At 32.3% G+C, this 22,315-nt stretch overlaps 2 protein-coding genes across 2 annotated transcripts; both read right to left on the bottom strand.

The window, feature by feature from the left end:
- Positions 1-8,952: 8,952 nt before the first annotated feature.
- On the bottom strand, positions 8,953-13,151 carry LOC107891239 (lipid phosphate phosphatase delta). Its single transcript, XM_016815966.2, has 8 exons — positions 12,682-13,151; positions 12,453-12,548; positions 12,292-12,366; positions 12,053-12,183; positions 11,572-11,675; positions 11,357-11,485; positions 10,867-10,982; positions 8,953-9,573 (listed from the first exon to the last, which is right to left on the bottom strand). Exons 1-8 carry the CDS (start codon positions 12,838-12,840, stop codon positions 9,163-9,165), a joined length of 1,221 nt encoding a protein of 406 aa, XP_016671455.1. The 5' UTR covers positions 12,841-13,151; the 3' UTR covers positions 8,953-9,162.
- Positions 13,152-18,255: 5,104 nt separating this feature from the next.
- LOC107891237 (fatty acyl-CoA reductase 2, chloroplastic) lies at positions 18,256-21,313 on the bottom strand. Its single transcript, XM_016815965.2, has 9 exons — positions 20,708-21,313; positions 20,499-20,602; positions 20,183-20,382; positions 20,001-20,101; positions 19,703-19,913; positions 19,342-19,503; positions 19,177-19,258; positions 18,696-19,093; positions 18,256-18,581 (listed from the first exon to the last, which is right to left on the bottom strand). The coding sequence occupies exons 1-9, from the start codon at positions 21,087-21,089 to the stop codon at positions 18,404-18,406; spliced, it is 1,818 nt and encodes a 605-aa protein (XP_016671454.1). The 5' UTR covers positions 21,090-21,313; the 3' UTR covers positions 18,256-18,403.
- Between the last annotated feature and the right edge of the window lie 1,002 nt (positions 21,314-22,315).

Raw genomic sequence — 22,315 nt, forward strand, 5'->3', positions numbered from 1 at the left:
CTATTCCAGCAGAATTCTCATGCAGTAAAAAATGTAGATAGTTGATTTCGCAATAACAAATGTTAATCAAAAGATAACTTTCGTTCTTCATAACAATATAAATTTTTAAAAGATTAAATTAAAATTTTATCATGGCCAAAGTATAATTTTACTTTACTAATTTAAAATTTTAAAAGTTTTAAATGGTCAAAATAAAAATTTTAGGGGGTTCACTTAAATTCGCCCATCGTTATGTTTTAAATTAGAGCTTTATTTTATAAAAGTTGTAATTAAGGGTAATTATCATTTAAAAACAATTTATGTTTAAAATAACTCTTGCTTATAATAATTGCATTTCGAGAGCAATAATATTCAAAACTTCTATTTAAAATAATATTATTAAAAAATAATTTTTGTTTAGAATAATTTTTGTTCGAAACAACAAAATTATGTTGGGAACATCTCTTGTGAGGGGACTTGCTCAACTTTAACCTCTTTATAGTGAAAAATTCATCTCAACACTCTTATTAATCATTTAGCTTTGTAATTAATATACCTATCACAACTTCTAAGGAACTTTTTCCCCTTTCGGCGATTTTCTTGACTTTTAGACTCTCTAAAAGCTCTTTCAACCTTTTCTTTTGTCCAACCTTAATCTCTTTGTACTGCTATTAACTCCTTAACTTTGTAACTATTATTCTCAAAACTAATAAATAGGAGTCTATCACAACTTGTGTGTGGGCTTTTGGCGTTTCGACAAATTTCTTCGACTTCTAAACTCTCTCTAAAAGCTCTTTCAACCTTTTCATTTGCCTTTTTTCACCTTTACTGTCACACTCAATGTTAAAAGGTTTGCTCCAATCTTTCTCTCCGTTTCTCTTTGTACATTTTATTTCACTTGTTAGCTACACTTTTTCTCCTCACCAAAAAGCCTTCTAGATTTGGAACATTATGGAGCTAAGCCTAGGAAGATTGGCAGGAGCATTCCTTGATTACAGTTTACAACACTCCATGCTGAGAAGGTTGTAGAGTTAACCTTAAAAACGACATTCCATGTTGGGAAGACTGTGGAGTTAAGCCTAAGAAAATCTGTAAGATTCTTAGGTTTGCTTCACCTTTAAGATGTTTTGGAGATTATGACTTAAAAGCTCAATTATAGATACTGTTTACAAGTCCTCTTCTTAACCACTCTCTAGAATGCAAGTGCTTCTTCTCCCTCTCCCTGCCGAACAAAGAGTGCACTTGCACTTAAGTGTACAAATAGCACTCCCCTTACCAAAATATGTTACGAAAGAAATGCCATATTTTATACAAGATGAGAAATAAGTTAGTTGACAAGAATGTATTACTAGTGGTGGGTAATGTGAGTGAAGTAAATCATAACATGTTGGCAATAATAAGTAATAGTGAGTATAATATAATGAGGACTATATGTAAGTTACAGGCACATGACATATTTTGGGAAGGGAGTGCACTGTTTGTTCAAGCTGCTGCAGCTTTAAGGAAGAAGGACTCGTTAATGCAGTGTGGAAGATTGGCAACTAATAATCATTTCGATTCAATGTATCTCTAACATGTATAAATGCTGCATTTCAAGGAAAACGGGAGATATTAACAGAAATAACTCAGAATTAAAAGGAAACCCAGTTGCCCAATCATCACCGACAAAATTCTTTCCAGTTAGCTTCTATTTTTAAACATAAAACTACAGATGAAGAAAGATCCATGAATTGCCCATTCCACCATGACCTTACTGCTTTCAAGTGTTTTCCAATTCTGACTATGTTTGTTAAGTTCCAAAATGGTTTAATTTTCCCTAAGTACATGTATCCATAAACTAATCTAAGGCCTCACTCAAAAAATTATATATTCGACCAGTTCATGAGCTATATCAAGCATATCTCTGATGTCGGAATAAAATGTTAGAAAGAGACATTTCCCACCACAGTCTGACAGTTTATGTCTTGTGATGTTGGTGTTGTTTTCTCTTTTATGTAATAATGGCGTTGAAAGTGTTGTGTTGAGCGATCAAAAGAAAAAAAGCCAAGGAACAAAAAAGAGAAAGATTGCAGCAACAAAATATTCAGTCCCAATCAATACAAGAATGAAATATTACGTATCTTATGGTTTGGTTATAAGTTATTATCCCAGAAAACCAAAATAAAATAAAATAAAATAAAATAAAAGCAGTGGCTGATGGATGCCTGGACTTCCCCATGTATGCCACCGAGATTCCTCCTTGCTTCTTCTTACATCATCTCCATGCCTTACATTTTTCAACTCTTGAAGCACACCCCAAGTTTATAAAGATATAGGAAAGTTAAGGATGTTTCAAACAAGACATCCCTATATAACTACTGTTTTAGTCAACCTAATGTTGTACTTGGTAATAATTATTATAAAAACTTGTCTGATATGATATATCTTCCCAATTAATTACACAGATCTGGCAATCCTTTTGGAATGGAGCATTCACCAAAATATCTGGTAAGGAACTGCAGTTAATCAGTACATATTCATGAGGAAACAAGAAAAAGAGAAGCCAAAACAATAGTTTTGTTCCAATTTCAAGTCACGTTCCTGTAAACAAATATTGGAAATGTATACTTATTTTAATTTTCCGAATTAAGAATGCCTGGCGAAAACATACGGGAAAGAATAATCCATTAAATGGATTATATATTGGGATATTTTCAGAAGTGCTCTCAAACCATTTATACAGTAAGCCACAGAATTTATTATATATGATATTATAAAGTCACATCAAATCAAATCAAGGGCAGTGTTCTTGATTTCAGTGCGAAAGAGAGAGAAGAAGACAAGTAATTCACTGTAACAAAAATATGAAAGGGAACGGCAAAAGTGAGCAGTTGGAGGCGGGGCCTTCCTTTCTTTGCTATAAATGGTTGCCTTTTGCAGCAAACATTTAATGACATGTTTTGCTGTTTGTTTCATGCATGTACAACTCATAACTTTGCCGTAATTTGAGGGTGAAACTGTGGAGTTCTTCATCAAAATCCAGCCTCTGTTGATGCGAAACTGAGGTCTCAACTGTCTTCGAAACTTTGGGTCAAAGGGTTTGTAAATTTCTCTATTTTGAGCGGCTTCGTTCATATAGATTTGACATTTCATTGAAAGAAATTGTAAAAGAGCGAAAAAGTGAGAAAGTAAAACGCAATGTATGAATTTTATTGATTAATGATTCAAACTTATCTTCTTGACTTTGTTATTATAAGTTCATCCACTACATGTTTATTAATAGATAATGTGCTTCCTTAAACTTTAATATGATACAAAAAGACTTGTGAAAAAAAAAAACTACACTTATCTATAACATGTATAACATCAATGGCTTGTTATTTTATTCAAATCAAATCATTAATAGCTTGTTAAATATTTATTGGGAAAACTATTAAATTAAAATACAAATAATGTCATAATTGAATCTTCAAATAATGAAGCAGATATAGTAGGATGGATTTCGTGATTTTCATTAATAGCTTGTTATCTTATTCATCCACATGTAAAACATTTGAAACATGGAAAGTTAAAAAAAAAAGTTCTCTAGCAATTCTATTAATAATATTATTATCACATAATTGAGAATTTATCTTAAATACTGCAAAGTTATACTCACTCACAAATTTAAAATATTGTAACCTCATGTGCATCCAATCATATCAAGCTTTAGATGAATTTATCATATTCCGATGGTTATATCTTTCTCTTAAATTAATATACAATTCAAGTGAATCTTTCTCTATCCCTTTCGAAATAAAAATAGGTATCTAAGTATCATGCATAATTTAATAACTTTATCTTTCTCTATCAAAAGATGTAGATATTTATAGCAAGAGTGATTCATACTAAATATAATTTTCTTTATTCACAATTCCAATATGAGATCAATTGCTGAGAATATCTTTTACCATTAACCATCACGAATTTTATTTTTTTTAGATATTAATATATTAGCTCTTCTGGAGCTATCAACTAATTTTATACAACCAAATATTGCAATAGTATTCATTGTTGCATTGTCAACGAGGCGTATTATATAGTCTTTAAAGAATATGAATAGAAACAAAATGCTTGGGCATATGGCATGTACGTGACCAATGATCTTTCATGTCGCATTGTTAAGATAAGTTATATCTACCTTTTGAAGAGTTATCTTAATAACTTTTATTGTTCTTTTTGAAAGTATTACATTATTTAAGAGAAACTTATTTCTCTAGATATTCGAGTGTCATTAATTTCATCAAGTATAAAAATCACTAAAAAATAAATAAATAGCAACGACGAAAGTCCATTTTTATGCAAGTGCCATTCTAAATCTTTATTATTCTTTTCTCTAAACCGTCAAAGTAGTTATTATTGCATGGTAGTTTTTTTAATTGCTTTTTAGATTCGATTTGATTCAATATCTATAGGATGTAAAAATATATATGAAAAATTAATGTGATTATACTTAATTAAATTTTCCTCAAAATAGTATGGAAATAAAATAAATTAATCAAAATAGTTATAACTAATAACGAATCAAAACATGATAAAAATAGCGGAGAGGGATTTTATGTAATTTAATTACTCCACTATTGAATTCATTTCTTCCGCCCTTAAATTTTGTTCCTTTTATATTTTCTCGTCTCTTTCCTTGTGCTACTCTTCTTTACCACCAGCCATGCAATGCTCCTTTCCTTTTTCTTTCAATCCAACGATTCAGATCTTGAAACCCACTTGCAAATCACAAAAATAACAAGTCAGTTTTGAACTTATCTTCACTCTATCTACCACATCCGTCGTTCAATCGTCTTGGGTATGGGATATATGGCTCTTCTTGGCCGAATAGAATCCCAAAGCTCCAAGCCCGAACTCAAACAGAGATAAATCCCCTTCTCTTTCTTTTTCAATTTCTTTTTTGAATACCAGCTTTTCCCTTTTCTGTTTGCAGGCTCAATTTAGCTTCTTCGAAACAACTTTTTTTGAAATTGTGTTGGTTGTACTTATTGATTGGGTTTTTTGCTGTTGTGTTGGCATGATTTTTGTAGGGAGTTGGTGTTGGTAGTATTTATTGATCGGATCTTATAGGGAGTAAATTCAAACATGCTGTTTACACTATGCAAATGGATTAAGCAGTGAAAAAAAATCAGTAATTTATGGCAATTCAACCTCCTTCCATTACATACAAAATGTGCCTTCTAATACTAATTTTAAATAAGAACCTATTTTAAAAACATAAACCTCAACTCGTACCAATAGCAAATATGCAAGAGGCCTTCAAGAAAAAAAAGAAAAAAAAGAGAGCATATATATAAGTAAAATAAGCAATCCAAAGAGATCAAGCTTACTCTCGAAACAGATGGTGTATGTAACACCCCTGACCCTTATCCGTCACTGGAAACAAGGTTACGGAGCATTACCAGACTTTTCAAATCAAATACGGACATTACATTTTATTTAACATACATGTCATAAATCAATCATATTGTCCCTTATATAGGCCTTCGAGGCTCAAAAGATATGTTAGAAACAAATCGGGACTAGACGGGTACTCAAACAAATTTTTCAAAAATATCAAAATTTTTCAAAGGAACGTGTGTCCAGGCCGTGTGGCTCACACGGTCAAGAGACACGCCCATGTCTCAGGTCGTGTCCAAACTTAGGTGTTCACTGACTTGGATCATATGACTAAGTCACACGTCCGTGTGCTAGGTTGTGTGCCATACACGGTTGAGACACACACCCGTGTCTTTGCCCGTGTGAAAATACCTGAGCATTCTGTTTTGAAATTTTAAAGTTGCAGGGGACACATGGCCAAACCACACGCCCATCGTTAGTCGTGTGTTTCACACGGTCCAGTCACACGCCCGTGTGTCTGGCCGTGTGGACTCAAAATGAACCTTAAACATTAAGTTTACCATTCCCTGCAATCTTGGACACTAAGCAACTAAAAAATCATTCATTCAACCAATTCAAAACATGATCAAATACATTTTAAACATGTCAAAACAATCAATCTAAATATCTAACTAATGTACCCTCATATATACCACAATTATATTATCAAGACAAGTCATCAAAACATCAATGTAATCCATATTATAAACCTACCAAATTCAATCAACTTTTACCTAATTCATGAACATTTATGCACTAATTTAAAACATACCATACCATAACTTTAACATAAAACATATACTTATATATATAACCAATCAATATTAACTTATAATCTTCTTTACAATCAATCCACAAAATAGTTAACATTTAAACGCCCTAGGTACATGCCGACACAAAAAAGAATAACATCACCACGTTTGAGTTCGGGATTTGTTGTTGGATGCTGAATCGACGATCACACTTAAGTACCTAACCTGCGCACGGGAAACAAAATCGTACACTGAATATAAACTCAGTGGTATTTCTATAATCCAAATATTTTAAAACAAAATAATATAATATGCACATTTAATCATACTATAACAATAATCATTCAATTAATCAATTCATAAACAATTCATCCATAACAAATTCATTTCTCATATCTACACAATTCATGTATCTTATATCCATTTCACATTCGGTATTTTTTAATACCAATCATAGTGTCATTTCATTTAATTACCCCTATTAACACGATTCGGACTCTGATGGATACACGAATCCAACCGAAACACACCAATTTGGTACCCAGTACTCATCGGATAATTCGAAGCAATAAGTTGACACCTAGTGCCTCATCGACTAAACCGAAATAATTTGGCACCCAGTGCCTCATCAAATTAATCCGAAGTAAATAATTGACACCCAGTGTCTCATCGACTTGAAGTCGAAGAAATCCTTGAACTCTTCCAATCCTATGGCATGTCATCTATATCCAACTCGGCCCGATACAATTAATAGGGTTTAATTTCACAATGCAAAAACAACCAATATCCAATATCAATTTATCATATAATCACATATACATATAAATTCAATTCAATATTGGTATGCCAAAAACTCACCTCAATCACTTATTATAAACATTTAATCAAAATACAACAATTAATAATTAGATTCGGATTATAGAAATACAAACCAAAATTTCCGAGCTATTCCTCGTTGACTTTATATTTTCCCTTTTTATTTGAGGGTTCCGGTATAACATTAGCTACGGAGTTAAAACAATTAAAATTCATCAATACAAAACAATTCAATTCAATTTCACATTGAACATTTCAATTTTTATTCAACGTTTGCCTAAATTCCAATTTAGTCCCTAAACCGAGACTAACTTTATTTCTTCATAATTGATTCTATATTTTCATTCAATTTCCAGTTTAAACTAGAATTAACTCTTTAATTTCACTTAAATCCCTAAATTTTAAAATTTTCACAATTTAGTCCCTAATACTCAAAATTTATAATTTATTCTACAATTCAATTCTTTTTCATTTCTAACTTTAAAATATATCAATTTAGTCCCTAATACTCAAATTATTCAACATAGACAACATTTAAAAACTCAATAATTTCTAAAATTTTGACGTAGATCAGGCAATATTTAATACCAGGATCCTAAAAACATAAAAATTACAAGAAAATGAACTAAATTAACTAACCAATTGAGCTTTGAACAATTGAAATCCTAACTTTTTCTCTTTTCTTTCTCTTTTCCTTTTCTTTCTTTCTCTTTTCCTTTTCTTTCTTTCTCTGTTTTCGTTTCAATTTGTTTCTTTTTGTTAGAGTTGTGTGACCCAAATTCTAAGAGATTGCTTGCAAGTCAAGTTAAACAAAAATATATTTTCTTTTTTAGAAGATTTAGTATTTATTAGTATAATATATTTAGCATTTATTAGTATAGTTTATTTGACTTACTAATTTAATCTATAAATAGGCTCTTTTACGATCTTAGAAAAAAACACTCATTAGATTAGAACTCTTAACACATTCAGAGAATTTTGTGTTTACGTTTTGAGGGTTCTTTGTTTTTCGAGTTTTCGGGGTTTAGTTCTATTTCCATCTTTTGTACTCTTCATTTTTTTGCCATTATAGTAAAATTATTTTTGCCCGTGGTTTTTTTTATACTCTTTGGAACGGTTTTTCCACGTTAAATTTGTGTGTTCATCTTCTCAATTTCTTCTGCTATTTTTATTTGTTTGTTGCTTAATCGGGACGATCCTAACACTTTTTCTATTTCTTTTTCATTTTATTTGTTTTGTTTTATTATTATTTCATTTACTTATTATTATAATAATATAATATATATACTTAAATATTAAGTAAGTATAATTTATTAATAAATATATGTATATAAATGTTACACATGTACTCACCAACACCATCCACTTGTTGGAATAAGGCTTAATTGCTTCTTTAGTCTCTTTACTTTTTCTTTAATCTATAAATCAACTTTCACTCTTTATACAATTTAATCATTATATCTAATTACTCTTAATTCATGCAAAGAGACCCGAAAATATACTTTTCAACACCCGTGACTATCGGGTCATGACAGGGTAGATCAATATGAAGAGTGATTGGGGGAAACTAATTGACTTATTACACCCAAAATTCCTCCAAAATCAAGCCAACCCAAAGTTTTTTTCCTTTTTAAATCAAAATTCTGATTTTCACTTAACAGTGATCTTAAATTAGTAAGAAATGAAGACGGCTAAGTAGAGAGATTCTGACCAAAAACTATGAAACCTGGATTTACAATTTTATTCAAAAGAAAACATTATCTTTGATCAATTTGAATTATTTAAAATTAAAATAAAAAATTATAAAAAAAATACTAAATCTGATATTATACCAATTAAGAAAAAACAAACTTAAATCGAAAATGGTAGTAACGAAATTGAAAAGCTAATACTTGGGTGACGAATGATATAATTTGAGATTGGCAAATGGCCATTAGGAAGTGCTATGAAATTATGGGCAACAGAGAAAGGATTAATATCGTCAGATTGGAAAGAAGCCAAGGACTAAAAATATTTCCAAAGGGCAGATCAGTCGGAAGATGATGCAAATAATTTGCTTAACTACCCTTGGGGACCATTTCATTAACATGAAGAAAATGGGCAAATTCGGTACCAAACAAAAGCAAAGCCAAAAAGAAAAATGTAAATTTACAAATAAGCTGCAAGCTGCCACTAAAACAGGCTAATCAAGTAGATCCAATCCCAAGGAGAAGCATCACAACCTCAGGTGAGAGAAGAGGGAGGGGACAAGATCTACCACGGACCACGCAAGGCCTGCATATTGAAGGAATCGGATACCAGTGTCGACATCAAATAAATCTTGTTGAGAGAAGAATAACATCTTGTGGATATAACTTGATTGCTTTATCTCACTGGATTTCTTGTCTGTAGCTGAACCATTAAGCATTGGGACGTAGCTGGTTGATTTTATTGGGATTCCCAATGTGTTTGACACTACTGGGAGAATCCATTTCGCAAGAGCCTTGCTGCAGAACTTGACAATCAGGATTGTCGGTATCCCAACTAGCATTCTTCCCAAAAATGTAGGGATAGTGAGTTGCGAGGTAAATATTCGTGGAACAGCTTCATGGTGGAACTGGTGGTATGTCTGTTGAATCCCGGTCACCTGCTCAACATTAACACTTCAGGTCAAATAGATGAATGCCAATGCAAATATTCTACATTTCCTTTTTCCATAAGAAAAAGTTACTAAACACTTGTATTATCTCAGTGAATGATGCTCACTTATGAAGTAACATGCATGTCTTTGCAGATTAATGAATTACCTTTCAGCTCCTATAAATACATGCTTTAAAGCAAAGGACTAGGTTACGATACTAGTAGAGTAGTTGATCTGTTTCATCAACAAGGTAGGGTGCCGAACTGCCACTGAAATAGAAGAACTGAATCCAATACCACTTGGATGACGGAGATGTTATCTCCGTCACTAGATGTAAAGGAACCACAATAGGTTGAATAGGAAGCATTTCATAGAAACAATGAATACTATCTCTATTCCATATTCAATTCCAATAACAAGGTGCAGAATTGCACTCTCGGTAAATTTCCAAGATGAGGTAGTTTACTATTATAATAGTACCAAACACCGTACAGTATGTTTGAAGATACTTTCCTTCTTACTGATAAATTTGCTTCATCTTTTTTGTGTTGGAATGTATGTTGATATCCATGTATTCATACCAATAATATTAGTAAAATGCAGAACCCTAGCTTAAAATTTCTCCTGATGCATCTTCTAAATGATCCCAACAGCTTCAGAAAGTATCTTTGATACAGCAACTGGCACTCCCCTAATGCTGTCAAGAGGGAAAATGCTGAGAAATGGTGATTTCCTATCTAACCATAGGCTTTTTGGACAGAAGCAAGGGGAAATTCTCTTTGGTGTGGTAAATCATGCAAATCCTAAGTTCCTGAAAGAACCTGACAAATCAAAGCTAACTTTTCTTGTACTCAACGGATAGGAGTCTAATGTGGTAATTCTATAAGCTATATTATATACCACAAATTCACCTCTAAATATTTCTAACTGTAAACATATACTAGTTGTTTGACAAGAATGAAGTCTGTACAAGCAAATGATTTGAAACAAAAGCAGTACAGGCCAACTTTGACGTTTTCAAGGCACAAACATTATTAGCTATCTTATAAAAACAGGATGATACGGTATCTGCCCCAGAGACAGTTAATTTCCTTCTCTTAAATGAAAGCCATGCATCTAAGTTCTCACGAATACCAATTTCATGTTTTTTCATGCCTATGTTCTTCATCTGTATGCATTCAATATTGCTAATTAACTTTAGAGGCAGTAATTCATCAAAGATGCACTCCTACAACAATTCTGGCGATAACAGAGTAGCTAAGAATTGTATCAATGCCATATGGGTGATCAATTACTTACAATTCCAAACACAACACCGTCAAAGGCAGTATGATACTCAAAACTTGGAGTTGGAAACTCAGGAGTGGGATAAGCAAAAAGTAAGAGGAAGCTCAGGGCAGCCCAAAATGATGTAACTACAACAGAAAAGAAGCATAAACAATATAGAAAAAATGTATTATGTTTCAACATTAAAAAGTTTAACTAGAACCAGAAGCATAATTATGTCTCAAGCATTAAGATTACCAATCACATTTAGTAAGTAAAAAAGGCTGCTGGTCATTTTAATCAACAGAACCAAAGGTAGGGAAATAGAAGACTGACTAAACTGTTCACATCATCACAGGAACTACAGGCTAGCCTCTGTTGTGGCACGCATCTCCTCTTTATGCAGAAAATAGTCCTTGGTTTAGATCTCTATTCACCTAATTGGACTGATAATAATTCAACCTGCTTGGACAGACTCTTTCAGCCTATGAAGCAAAAATTTGCCGACTATAGGTCTACTTACCATTTTGTCCAGAGACAATAAAGGCATCCACATATTCATGGACTGATAGCCAGATTGCAAGAATCATAAACCCGAAGACAAGACCACCAATTATATCAATCAAGCTGTGCATGCCAAGGTAGATCCTTCCTACCAATGAAACCAAATTCGGCTTAATATTTGCAATAAGGAAAACCAAGAGTAAAATCAAGAACTTTTGAACAAAATTAACCTACCAAAGCCAATGAAACCCACAAGCAAGCAAGCAAGGATAACTGCACCAAGTTTCACAAAAGCATCTTCACTCTGTGTGTAGGATAGCACATAGCATACAAGGAATCTGGAAAATACCAGCCAATAAATTGACACGTAAAAATATAAGGGCACTTAATTTATTGTAAAGGGCTGACAATCCATCAGACCTATGGCTTTTCTTTTAGTTTTCAACTCGTTTTCCCATTCTCAACTCATGAGAATTATGAAGTTTCTATGTTCACAATTATCGTGAGCTAGGTGTTTTGATTATTGAAGGGTAATAAGCAAGTCAGTCACACCTAGAAGATACCCTCGACGCACTTCCTACATAGCTTAATATTTGCGTCTGCATAACTAATTTTCTCAAAGTCATTTAAAGAAAAACTTATTAATAAAATGAGGACTACAAAATCTAGAAAAGCTACCAATCAAAAGTTATATGTAAATAGTAAACATCCATACCCTGATAAGCACACTGTATTCAGAGTATGAGAAGAAGGCAACCCATACTCCAAAGCATTTTCTTCTTCATCTTTGGTAGCTGTTATCCTTCTAACAGGTGGGCAATTTGGTCTAGGAGCTGATACCACATCCTAAAAACACAGACTCCACAATCAAGAAACCAAATCAATATTAACTCTATGACTTCATTCAACACATTACCCAAAAAGAAATGATGAAACCATGTTTAAAACAAAAACCTTTATGCAGTTCCCTAAATAATCGCAGAGAGCCATCAACAGGGTCATCTGCCTAGCCAGTTTCCCATGCCCACTCTGGAAACATCATAAAAGGAAATAACCAATGAGAAAAATTACAAATCAAAATTATCCGCGAAGAGAAAGCAAAATAGAAATCATACCCAGAAAAGCAAAGGAAGAAACGCAGTGTAAAAGGGCACAGAAACTATACAAGACAACCCAGAAAAGAGAGCATCCAAGAATTTATGCTGATGTTTCTGACAAAAGAATTAAGAAAAATATTTAAAAAACAATTAGTATAATCAGAAAAGCTTAGAGAGGAAAAAGAACACAAATAATGAAAGAAATAGGAAAAATGAGAATCTGGGTATTGTTTATTTTGGTCCAAACCTGGATCTTAAGGATGATAGAAGTGCCAGAGACAACATGGTGAGACACCCAAGGTTGCAGCAAAGATCTAATCTTTTTGGTTACATCGAAATAACAAGTAATTACAATCCAAGAGAAAATTCCAGATAAAGCCAACCCTTGCCATACTACACTCTCCATTCAATCTCTCTTCTTTTCCCTCCTACAAACGGGGGATCAGAAGCAGAAATGAAGGAAACAAAACGGAAACGAAAACCACCCCAACAGTCCTAAATTATTAGGACTTCTTCTTCGACTTGGGAGGAAACTTTGAGGAAATTGACTAAATCTTTTTGTTCCTTTCCCAACTTCCGTACATAAAGGAAATATGAATCTAATCTATGAGCCATTAATAGTTTTGTTCATTTTCTGTTTGATTTTCTTTTTTTTAATTTGAGATTTTTTAGGTCCATGAATTTTCTTTGTTGGACTTTGGCTGGCAGTCTGGCACTAGAACGGTCAGCAACCACACGCGGAGTAAAACTTTAAAGTTAGAACATTCTAAATAAATTTAAAATCATAGATATCCGTAGATTTGAAATTTAATTTTTATATTTTTATTCTTAAAAAATTATTTTTTTTATTTTGTTTTTTTTAAATTTAAGTCAAACTGTTAATGTTATAATTTTTTATTAAATTTATTAATGTAATATTTTAAAATAAAAAAATTATTTGATAGCAATAAAATTAAAAATATGAAATTGTAATAAACTTGATTTTAATAAAATAATTTTAACAATATTAACAATTAAATCTGCATTTTAAAAATCTAAAAAATAGAGAAATTAAATTAGTAAAAACATAACGATTAAATTTTAAATTTATAAAAGAACAGACGTGTTTTAACTTTTAAAAATAAAAATTGCTTTGCATGAGCTGCTGTTTCTACCATTTAGGTTGCCATTTAATGAAGTATTAATAAGTTCCAAATTTAAGTTATTAATAAGTTGCTTTCGTTTAATAAAATTTGAGATATAAAATAGAAATGAAAGGGTCTAATTGAATGGTATTAAATTTCAGGTTAAATTAGTTAAATATATTGAAAAAAATACTAATTGATAAAATATCATTGATTAATTTTAAATTTAGGGAAATAATTTTTTTTTGAAAAGAGAGTGAAAGCACGCTTAAGTAGACGAGCCTTTTTGCTAACAGGGGCAAAGCCAAAAGAAAGTTTTAGGGGGCTGAAATTAAATTATAATTTTTACGATAGTAAAAATATAATTTCACTATTTTAATAGCTTATATCTTTATAATTTTTAAAAGATTAAATCAAATTTTTATCATTTTTAAAGAAGGTTTTATATTTACTAATTAAAAATTTTAAAATTTTTAAATAGTCTAAATAGAAAACTTTCTATTTTAGAGGGGTCGGGACTCCTACCTATTGACATGCTAGGGAAAGTATACCCAGTTGGACACGTTTTTCGATAATTACAAAGAAAGAGCGTCCAGCTAGATGCGCTTTACTTGACATTTCAGTAAAAAAACTCGTCTAGCTGGACGCATTTTTACAATTTCTCCAAAAACGACATATCTCCTTAAATTTAACAAAAAAAAATATTTAATCAATTAATTTTTGTTGTGGTCATATTCAATTAATGTAATCTAAATTTCAACCAAATTAAAAAAAGAGAATGAGTCTTGGGATGAATATCGAAACAAAAAGATATTATTCCATCTTCTACTTGGTTGATGGAATCTTGATTTTGACATTGTTTTAAATTAATTAAGCAAATATTACATGAAGCCAAGAGTTGCCAACTCAATTTTACTATTATATTATTTTGTGTGATATAATCTGTGAGTTTCTTCACCTAATGGTATCTCCATTAAAACTAAATTTACTTTTAATTTTAAAATAAAATTAAAAATAGGAATTAAAGTATTAAACATAACCGTGTTTAAATACAATGGGACCTAAAATAAAATTAACTCAAAATCTATGTTTCAATATCTACGCTCACCTGAATTTTCTTCATTAATTAAGCCGTTAATGGGCACATCTTTTCATTTTTATTATTTTTTCTTTATTTTCTCTAAAATTCTTCCTTTTCGCAAGAAAACCAAATAAAATTAACTCGTGTGTGACATCGTCTTCGGCCACGTGGCATGTGGCAATAATTAATTTAAACAAAATATAGTTGGGATTTTTAAAAAAAATCAATTTTATTTTGAAATCTATACGCTGTGTAAAAAAAGTAAATAAATTTAATACTTTAAAAGTTCATATATTAATTAATTTTTTTCACTTTTTATTAGATAATATCATGTTTTCATTTTTCAACATAATATTATTTTTTAAAAAATTAAAAAAAATTCAAGTTAAATTTAATGTAGTAATCTTACATATGTTTAAATTACCTATACATTTTTTTTTAAAAATTTATTGGTATATTCAAAGTATGACTTATATTCAAATCACAGTGTACTTAAATGATTAGATTTGTAATTTTTGAAAATACTTTTTCAAAACATAAAAATAAAAAAGTGGAGAATCTTAGAACTTTGCCAAAAAATTATTAAAAAATATAATTTATTAATTTTTAGTTTTGTATAAGATTACTAGCGAATTTCTTTTATTCCATATATTAATAAGGAGTTTAGCTTTAATTAATAAATAATTACATATGGTAGAATAATATAAAGACAAATGATAGATTATTTTTACTTAAAATTGTGAAACTACATGTTTGATTTGGATTTAGTAAGTTAATGAAAGCATGTCCTGTTTTTATTTTTTCTTCTTTTGTCTTCTTAACAATTTTGATTTTGGTGTTCTGAAAAACGATTCTGGCTTCGCTTTAGTTTTGGTTTAGGGTTTTAACCATTTTAGTTTGATAAATGATGAAAAGTTAAATTGCTCATAAATTGTCCATGCACTCATGATGTCTAACTTTACAAATTTTTTAAAGGAAAAAAAGTTGCATCATTTTATTGAAAATTTTGAGGAATATTAATAGTCCGCAAACAAAGTTAAGAAATCTTCATATATAAAATAATTATCCCTTTCAAAGTACACCAAAATCTTTTAAGCAATACCTATTTATATAAATAAATCGCTTAAAGGTCAAAAAAAAAAAACTTTAGTAAAAAATTAGAAAAGCAATTAAGCACTTAAAAAAAAATTCATCCTATTTAGTCCTTAATGACACAAAAAAAATCAATTAGTCGTTTCGTTAACAAGAATCGTCAATTGATCAATTTGACCGTTAACAATATTGACATGCCATGCTACATCAGCAAAAGAATTAAAAAATTAAGTGTGTTAACAGGGCATGTTGACTTGGAGATGTGCATTCATACTAGGATGGCAACGAGACGGGGTAAATTTTTTCCCACCCCAACCCCAACCAAAAGCTTGATCAATTCACCCCAACTCCGACTCTTAAGAAAATAAAATTCACCTTGAACCGAAACTCAAAATTTAATAGAAGACTTGACTCGGTTTCACCTCGCCTCAAGTTTAATTTAATTGTTCTTTTTAAAAAAAAACAAATAAGATTACATTTTAACTCTTTTATTTTTTTATTTTGAAGCAAATAAAATTAAATTTTTTGAGTTTAAACTTAAATCTTACTATATTTATTTTTTATTTATTGAAAGTCATTTTTGTAAATATCTCAAAATTAGATTAATTTACTTTTCAAACTCAACTTGACGAGACTATTTTTATAATTTCACCCATCCGAAATCGATTTTTAAAAAAAATTCGACCCTATCCAAGATTAGGAAGCCATAGAATTTGGGGTTTCTCCATCCCAAAGACCCTAATTCATACTCTAAATGGCTCAAAAGTGCTTTTGGAAAAACACACTTTTAGGGAGAAGTTGAAATATTTAGCTTCCTAAAAAAGTGCTTTGGGCTAATTTTTTACTTAAAAAAGTACTTTTTCTCCAAAAAATAACTTGTTTAGGAATATTTTTTGTCTCAAAAGTGTTTTTAATCCCAAAAGTGCTTATTAGAAGTAATACTAAATACACCCTTTGTCTGGTCGGATAATCGACAACCTTTACATCGGTTCCTACGACAAAGGAGTGTCGTATGTTGAAGCTAGGGTCAAGGGTTGCTTAGCCAATTGCATGGCCCAAACGGTGCTAGAGTCGTTGAACCAATTGCTTCCATGCCAAAGCTTTTGTAGTATCCCAACTTCAACATCACCCCATATTGCCATCCAAGTCAACACCTTCGACTGTGTCGGGATCGCCATTGCCTTGTGTGGTTCCCATAAGGGCGTCGATGCGATAACGGTTTCGGCTTTCTTCAAAAGTTGGGCGGCTTTCAATCGAGGCTCCAATGGTGAATTACAAACCCATATATGTTAGATGCGGGATCACGGTTGTTTCTGCCGCTGGAGTCTACCCCACAAAATTACTTACCTTTAATCGAAAGCCTTTGGTTCCAATAACGGTGACATACCACAAGGAGATTCATGTTCAGTGACCGTGCCACGGCCACTCTAAAGCTCAAGGCCAAAAGCAAACGTCTCGAGCATCCCACTTGAATCGTAACTATCACTGCATTTCTATAGAAATACGTCATGTTAGCAAAGGCGAATCTAGGGGGGCTGGCAGGGCCCTAGCCACCCTTAAAATGAAATTTTACTATTTATGCCATTTAAAAAAATTTAAAATTTAAAATTAGTAAATGTAAAATTAAACTTTGCCCACCTCTAAAATTATAAAAATTCAATTTAATCCTTTAAAAATGATAAGATATAGACTATAGAAAATTAAAATCTCGTTCACCCGAAAAAATATTCTGACTTCGCCCTGCATGTCGGCTTCTAGAGCCGGATCGGGACGTTCAAAACCGTCAGTCTTAACCCAGTCAGTGAATTTACTAACTAGAATGAAGCCGAGATTAACCGACCCTGTATTGCGCCGCCATTTGGACATATAACTCGACTGAAAGAGACATAGAGTTGGTGAGAGAAGCAATGGACATTTTCAACAATTAAGTTTCCGTATTGCAAAGTGGGGACGCGTTGAAATTCATGACGGTTCAACACAATCAGGCGGCGGACATTGCCCCACAAGGCGAAGAGGAGTTCTTCGATTGCACCAGTTGGTTGAAGTTGAATACTCTCGACGGAAACGAAGCTGACTTCGGTGGGGATAGCCAACTTCGTCGAGTGTGGGGTGGAGTGAGAGTCGCTATTATCCCTTCGCCAATGCCTTCGTTTTAAAAGCGATTGACTAGGGTAAAGCCATTGAAGCCGTGATTACTTTAGATGCAAAAGCAGTGGATATTTTGGAACATGATTCTGATTTCCTCGCGTTTGCTTCTCCAGCTTTAAGTCCTTACCCCAACACAAGTAAGATTTAGAAAATAATCATCCAAAATCATTTGTTTTTATTTCCCTTTGATTGAATCTTTTATATTAATTGCATTTGTGTGGAAGATTGGTATAGGTGGTGATTGTACAGTAAAGAAAATTATGTTTATTTTGTAACTGAAAAGTAGGATTTGATTCACTGTTGCGATGGATTTTATTAGCTATTTTGTTTGATTGTGTCGTTGGATGGATTAATATATATATATATAAGGAAGAAGAAGAGAAAGATGAACTTTACTAATAAAACCCCCCAAGAGAGTTAAATTACATCACAAATAAGAAGGCTAGACTTCTCTGCCTTCTTTGGTTTTTTGTAACATAAAGAAAATGTATAAGCATTTATTTCATACATAATTATTGTAAAATCTAGCTAATAGGTGAAGAGCACATCCCTCTGCCCTTCATTACATGCCTCCTTAACCCAGGAATATGCACATTTTTTATATAATCTTTCCAATCTATGGTTTCCACATCAAATCCAAAGCTTACCTTCTCTTCTTCAGACATGGTCTCCAGTAGTCTCTTGGTGTTGCTGTTGTCAAACCTAACATTTGTTTGATTTAATGTTTTTTTTCTGTCAGTTGACCCAGATTTGAAGATTATATGCAAATGAGAAATCCATGGCTGAAACTGAGATTTAATGCAAAAATTGACTTACCTTCCACCATAGAATGTGTATGGCTCATATATGTTAGCCAAGTACTTTGCTTGCTCCACCGACTTCCTGCACACCGCTTGGAGCTTCAGCGACAGTTTTCCGCTCCAAGATGCCAATGCTGGCAATCCAGTTCGGTGCACAGCATCTCTCCAGAGGTGAGCTGAGAAATCCTCCATGGAACTGAACAGCTTCATTGACGGAACGTGGATTGGGGTACCCTTCGAGTCGAGAAAAGGCCTTGAATTGTAGTGCTCATGGAGCATTCTGGCTAAATCCTGGAAAACCAGTGGATTTACAACTGATGATGCGATGTGGTAGATGTTAATATCTTGTTTTGGGGTCATTCCATGTCTTGCAATGGCTGCCAAGGTTGCATTCACTACCATATCTGCTGGAACCTGTACTCCGAGGTTTCGCTATTGTTAGTTCATCAAATACAATGTATCAGAATTTATGAATAAATCAGACAACAATAGCTTACAACATCAAGAACTCCATTCGGATCAACCAAGAAACCTGTTAGCTGCCCTTTCCCATAGCATAATACTATTGGGTCCATCATCCTAAGATAGAAACAAAACCGCAACGCTCAAATTTTTTGCTAGAAACAATTGCATTATATATATGAACTTAAAGCAAGAGATACCTATTTCCTTCCATCCATCCAGGAAATGGTTCTTTGCAAGTGCTCTCAATGACACTCGGTCGTATTATCACTACCGGTATTTCTCCTCTCATATTATTGATCATCATCTCTCCCATAGCCTTTGTGAACACATAGGTGTCTTGCCATCCATATTTTCTAGCCCTGATCAGTTGTTAAATCATCACGTCAATGCATAAAAGAAACAGAAAAGTAATACCAATCACAGAGGAGCAGACAAGTAATGATTTGCAATATTAAACTTTCTAAGTTACGAGTATGATTCCAAATGTTCATGATATATTGTGCACATTCACAAGCTTAAAGAAAACCACTATGGAAAGAAGAGAATGAGAATACTCACCTTTGTAGACCCAATTCTTTCATTTTCTGAGCCAATTCACTTTCGTGACAACCTTCCTTGGTATCACGAGCCAATACGAACTCTTCTTCGATATCTAACTCGGGTATAGATCTTGGCGTGGTTTCAGCAATTAAATTTTCCCTTGCAATACAATCTCCTATGTCAAATGGCTTTTCCATCACTCTTCCTTGTCTTTGGCCATTCACATATGCTGCACATGTAATATTCTGCTTATCAGCTAAAATCTACATGTCCTTCAAATTATATATGTGTATAAATGTTGGGTTTAATTGCTTGCCTGTTGACACTTGCAAAAAGAGTTTAAGTTTCTTGCACTTCTTGGCAAAGCCCATGAGATGGGATGCTCCTTTTGTATTTATATCTATGGCCACATCATATCTGCAAATTGTTTTCAATTAAATTTTACAATCTTAAAGGTTTCACAATCTTATTTTAAATTTAATAATAAAAGTAAGCAACCTTTCATCAAAAGTTGTATTAGCTGCAGAATTCACAATAATGTCGACTTCTTTTGAAATCAAGTCAGCTAATTCATCATCCAATCCAAGATCAGATTCACAAACATTTCCTACCACAGGGACAAGTTTGCTCAACATGAAACTTTGGTAACTATTCCCATATGTTTGTTGTAGACAGTTGAAAAGCTCTGCATTTATTATCTAAAACAAAACCAAAACCAAAGCCAAAGACTAAAGTTTGATTCAATAGCAGGAAAAAGAATATTGGTTCAAACATGTTATATAAAGCAAGCAAGACAAAACTCTACATAACATACTTCAGTTTTCAATCTTTCCATTGCTGCTTCTTTGCTTTTAGCCTTCACCAACACAAATATCTTCCCAACATCAGGCACAGTTCGTAAAATCTTCTCAATAAGAACTGCGTATAATTAATATAAGAAAACAAACATTGAAAACATGTTATTTTTCTTATCTAAGTCTATGTTTGGCCCGGCCCGGTCGGGGAAAAAAAACAGGTACGTACCTTTGGCAAGAAATCCTGTAGAACCAGTAATGAAAAACTCCTTCCCTCTAAGGAACTTGACAATGCCAATACCATCTTGCAACTCCACTAAGCTAGTAGTTGATCCACCATAAGGCACCAAATCTTTAACTGCAATATCAGCTTGATTTGGCGACACAATTAGGCCTCCAGCATCCATAAGCGCCGCACTACGATCACCACCATTAACCATTTTGGACCTTTCCTTCACAACAGAAGAAACCCCAGCAGTTTTGATTGCTTTCCCACTACTCCCTTGGCAATGTACGAAACTGCTACAGTTGCTGCGCTTCTTCCTCCACGACCCACCTTTATTGAAAGCAGTTGGTGATACAGAGAAACAATTGAGGAACAAGGCCCCCATCAAGTTCCAAGAAAAAGGAGAAGTTGAGAAGAAAGAAATGTATGATCAACAAATTAAAGCATTTTTGGTTGGTTCAAAATAAAATGGTTGGCTTAACAACTTAACACTAGTAAACTAACCAAAGAAACCACAACAACACCAAAAATAATTCAAATATTTAATGGAGCAAAAAGGAAAAAGTTGGGTTTGGGATCATAAATATGAGATTGAAAGGAGTATTATAAAAGAAAGAAGCAGAATGGGGTGAATTTAAGGGAGGAATGAGATGAGAATTAGGTATAGTTTAATATTAATTTTCTTTTTCATGTTATTTAAAGACACTTCTCATGCAAAGGCTCTCTTTATGCCATTTCTTTCAACAACAACAAAAAAAAAAAAAATCACGCTTCTTATCAAGGAGGCTAACATGGCGGGGACTTCTTTATTTCTTCATCTTTGCTACTTCGGATTTAAATATGTATGGAAAGAAAGGGTGTGGGAAAGTAGATTGGGATCATCCCTATCCCTACATGCTTTGTTGAAAACCCTTACTTTTAAATTCAACAAGTTATGAAATTTAAATCCTCAAATTTCTATTTTTCTTTCTCTTCCGTATTACAACTGCCCACAGATTCAGGCTATGGCTTAATGCCGCTAAAGCATATCATTTTTCCTCTAACTATATCAAATGTTCCCGGTTAGTCCCGAGTGCTTGGTTTTGTCTTTTCAACATTAAAAAAAAAAACTGTCGGGATATCCGGTTAATCATTAATTGCCACATCTCATTGAATTCATCAACACAAAAAAGCGTAAACAATATTTTAAAAATAATTTTTTTTTAAATTACAATATGTTATATTTTTTTAAGAATTTAAAATATAATAGAAACTATAAAATATTGTAAAATTTTAAAAAAATGTAAAAATAGTAAAAAAACTTGTATCTTGGAATAAAGTATACATTCACTAAACACATTTAAAATATTAAACTTTTGATATAAAATTGTATTTAGTTAAAAATCCGATATTTTTTTATTATAAAAATTGCATTTTAAAATTACTTTAATAAAAATTGAATCACTTTTTATATCAAATTTTTAATATTTCGAAATACATCAACTTTTAGTACTTTTTCTACAATATTGGTATCATGTTTATTTGACTCAACTCCCTATTTAATGTCTGGATTAAGCTTCCTTCATCCATTATCGTGCACACGTTTTCTTTGGTTTGTACCGTAGTTCTTTA

Source organism: Gossypium hirsutum, chromosome D09 (genome assembly GCF_007990345.1).
Source record: "Gossypium hirsutum isolate 1008001.06 chromosome D09, Gossypium_hirsutum_v2.1, whole genome shotgun sequence".
Taxonomy (NCBI): domain Eukaryota; kingdom Viridiplantae; phylum Streptophyta; class Magnoliopsida; order Malvales; family Malvaceae; genus Gossypium; species Gossypium hirsutum.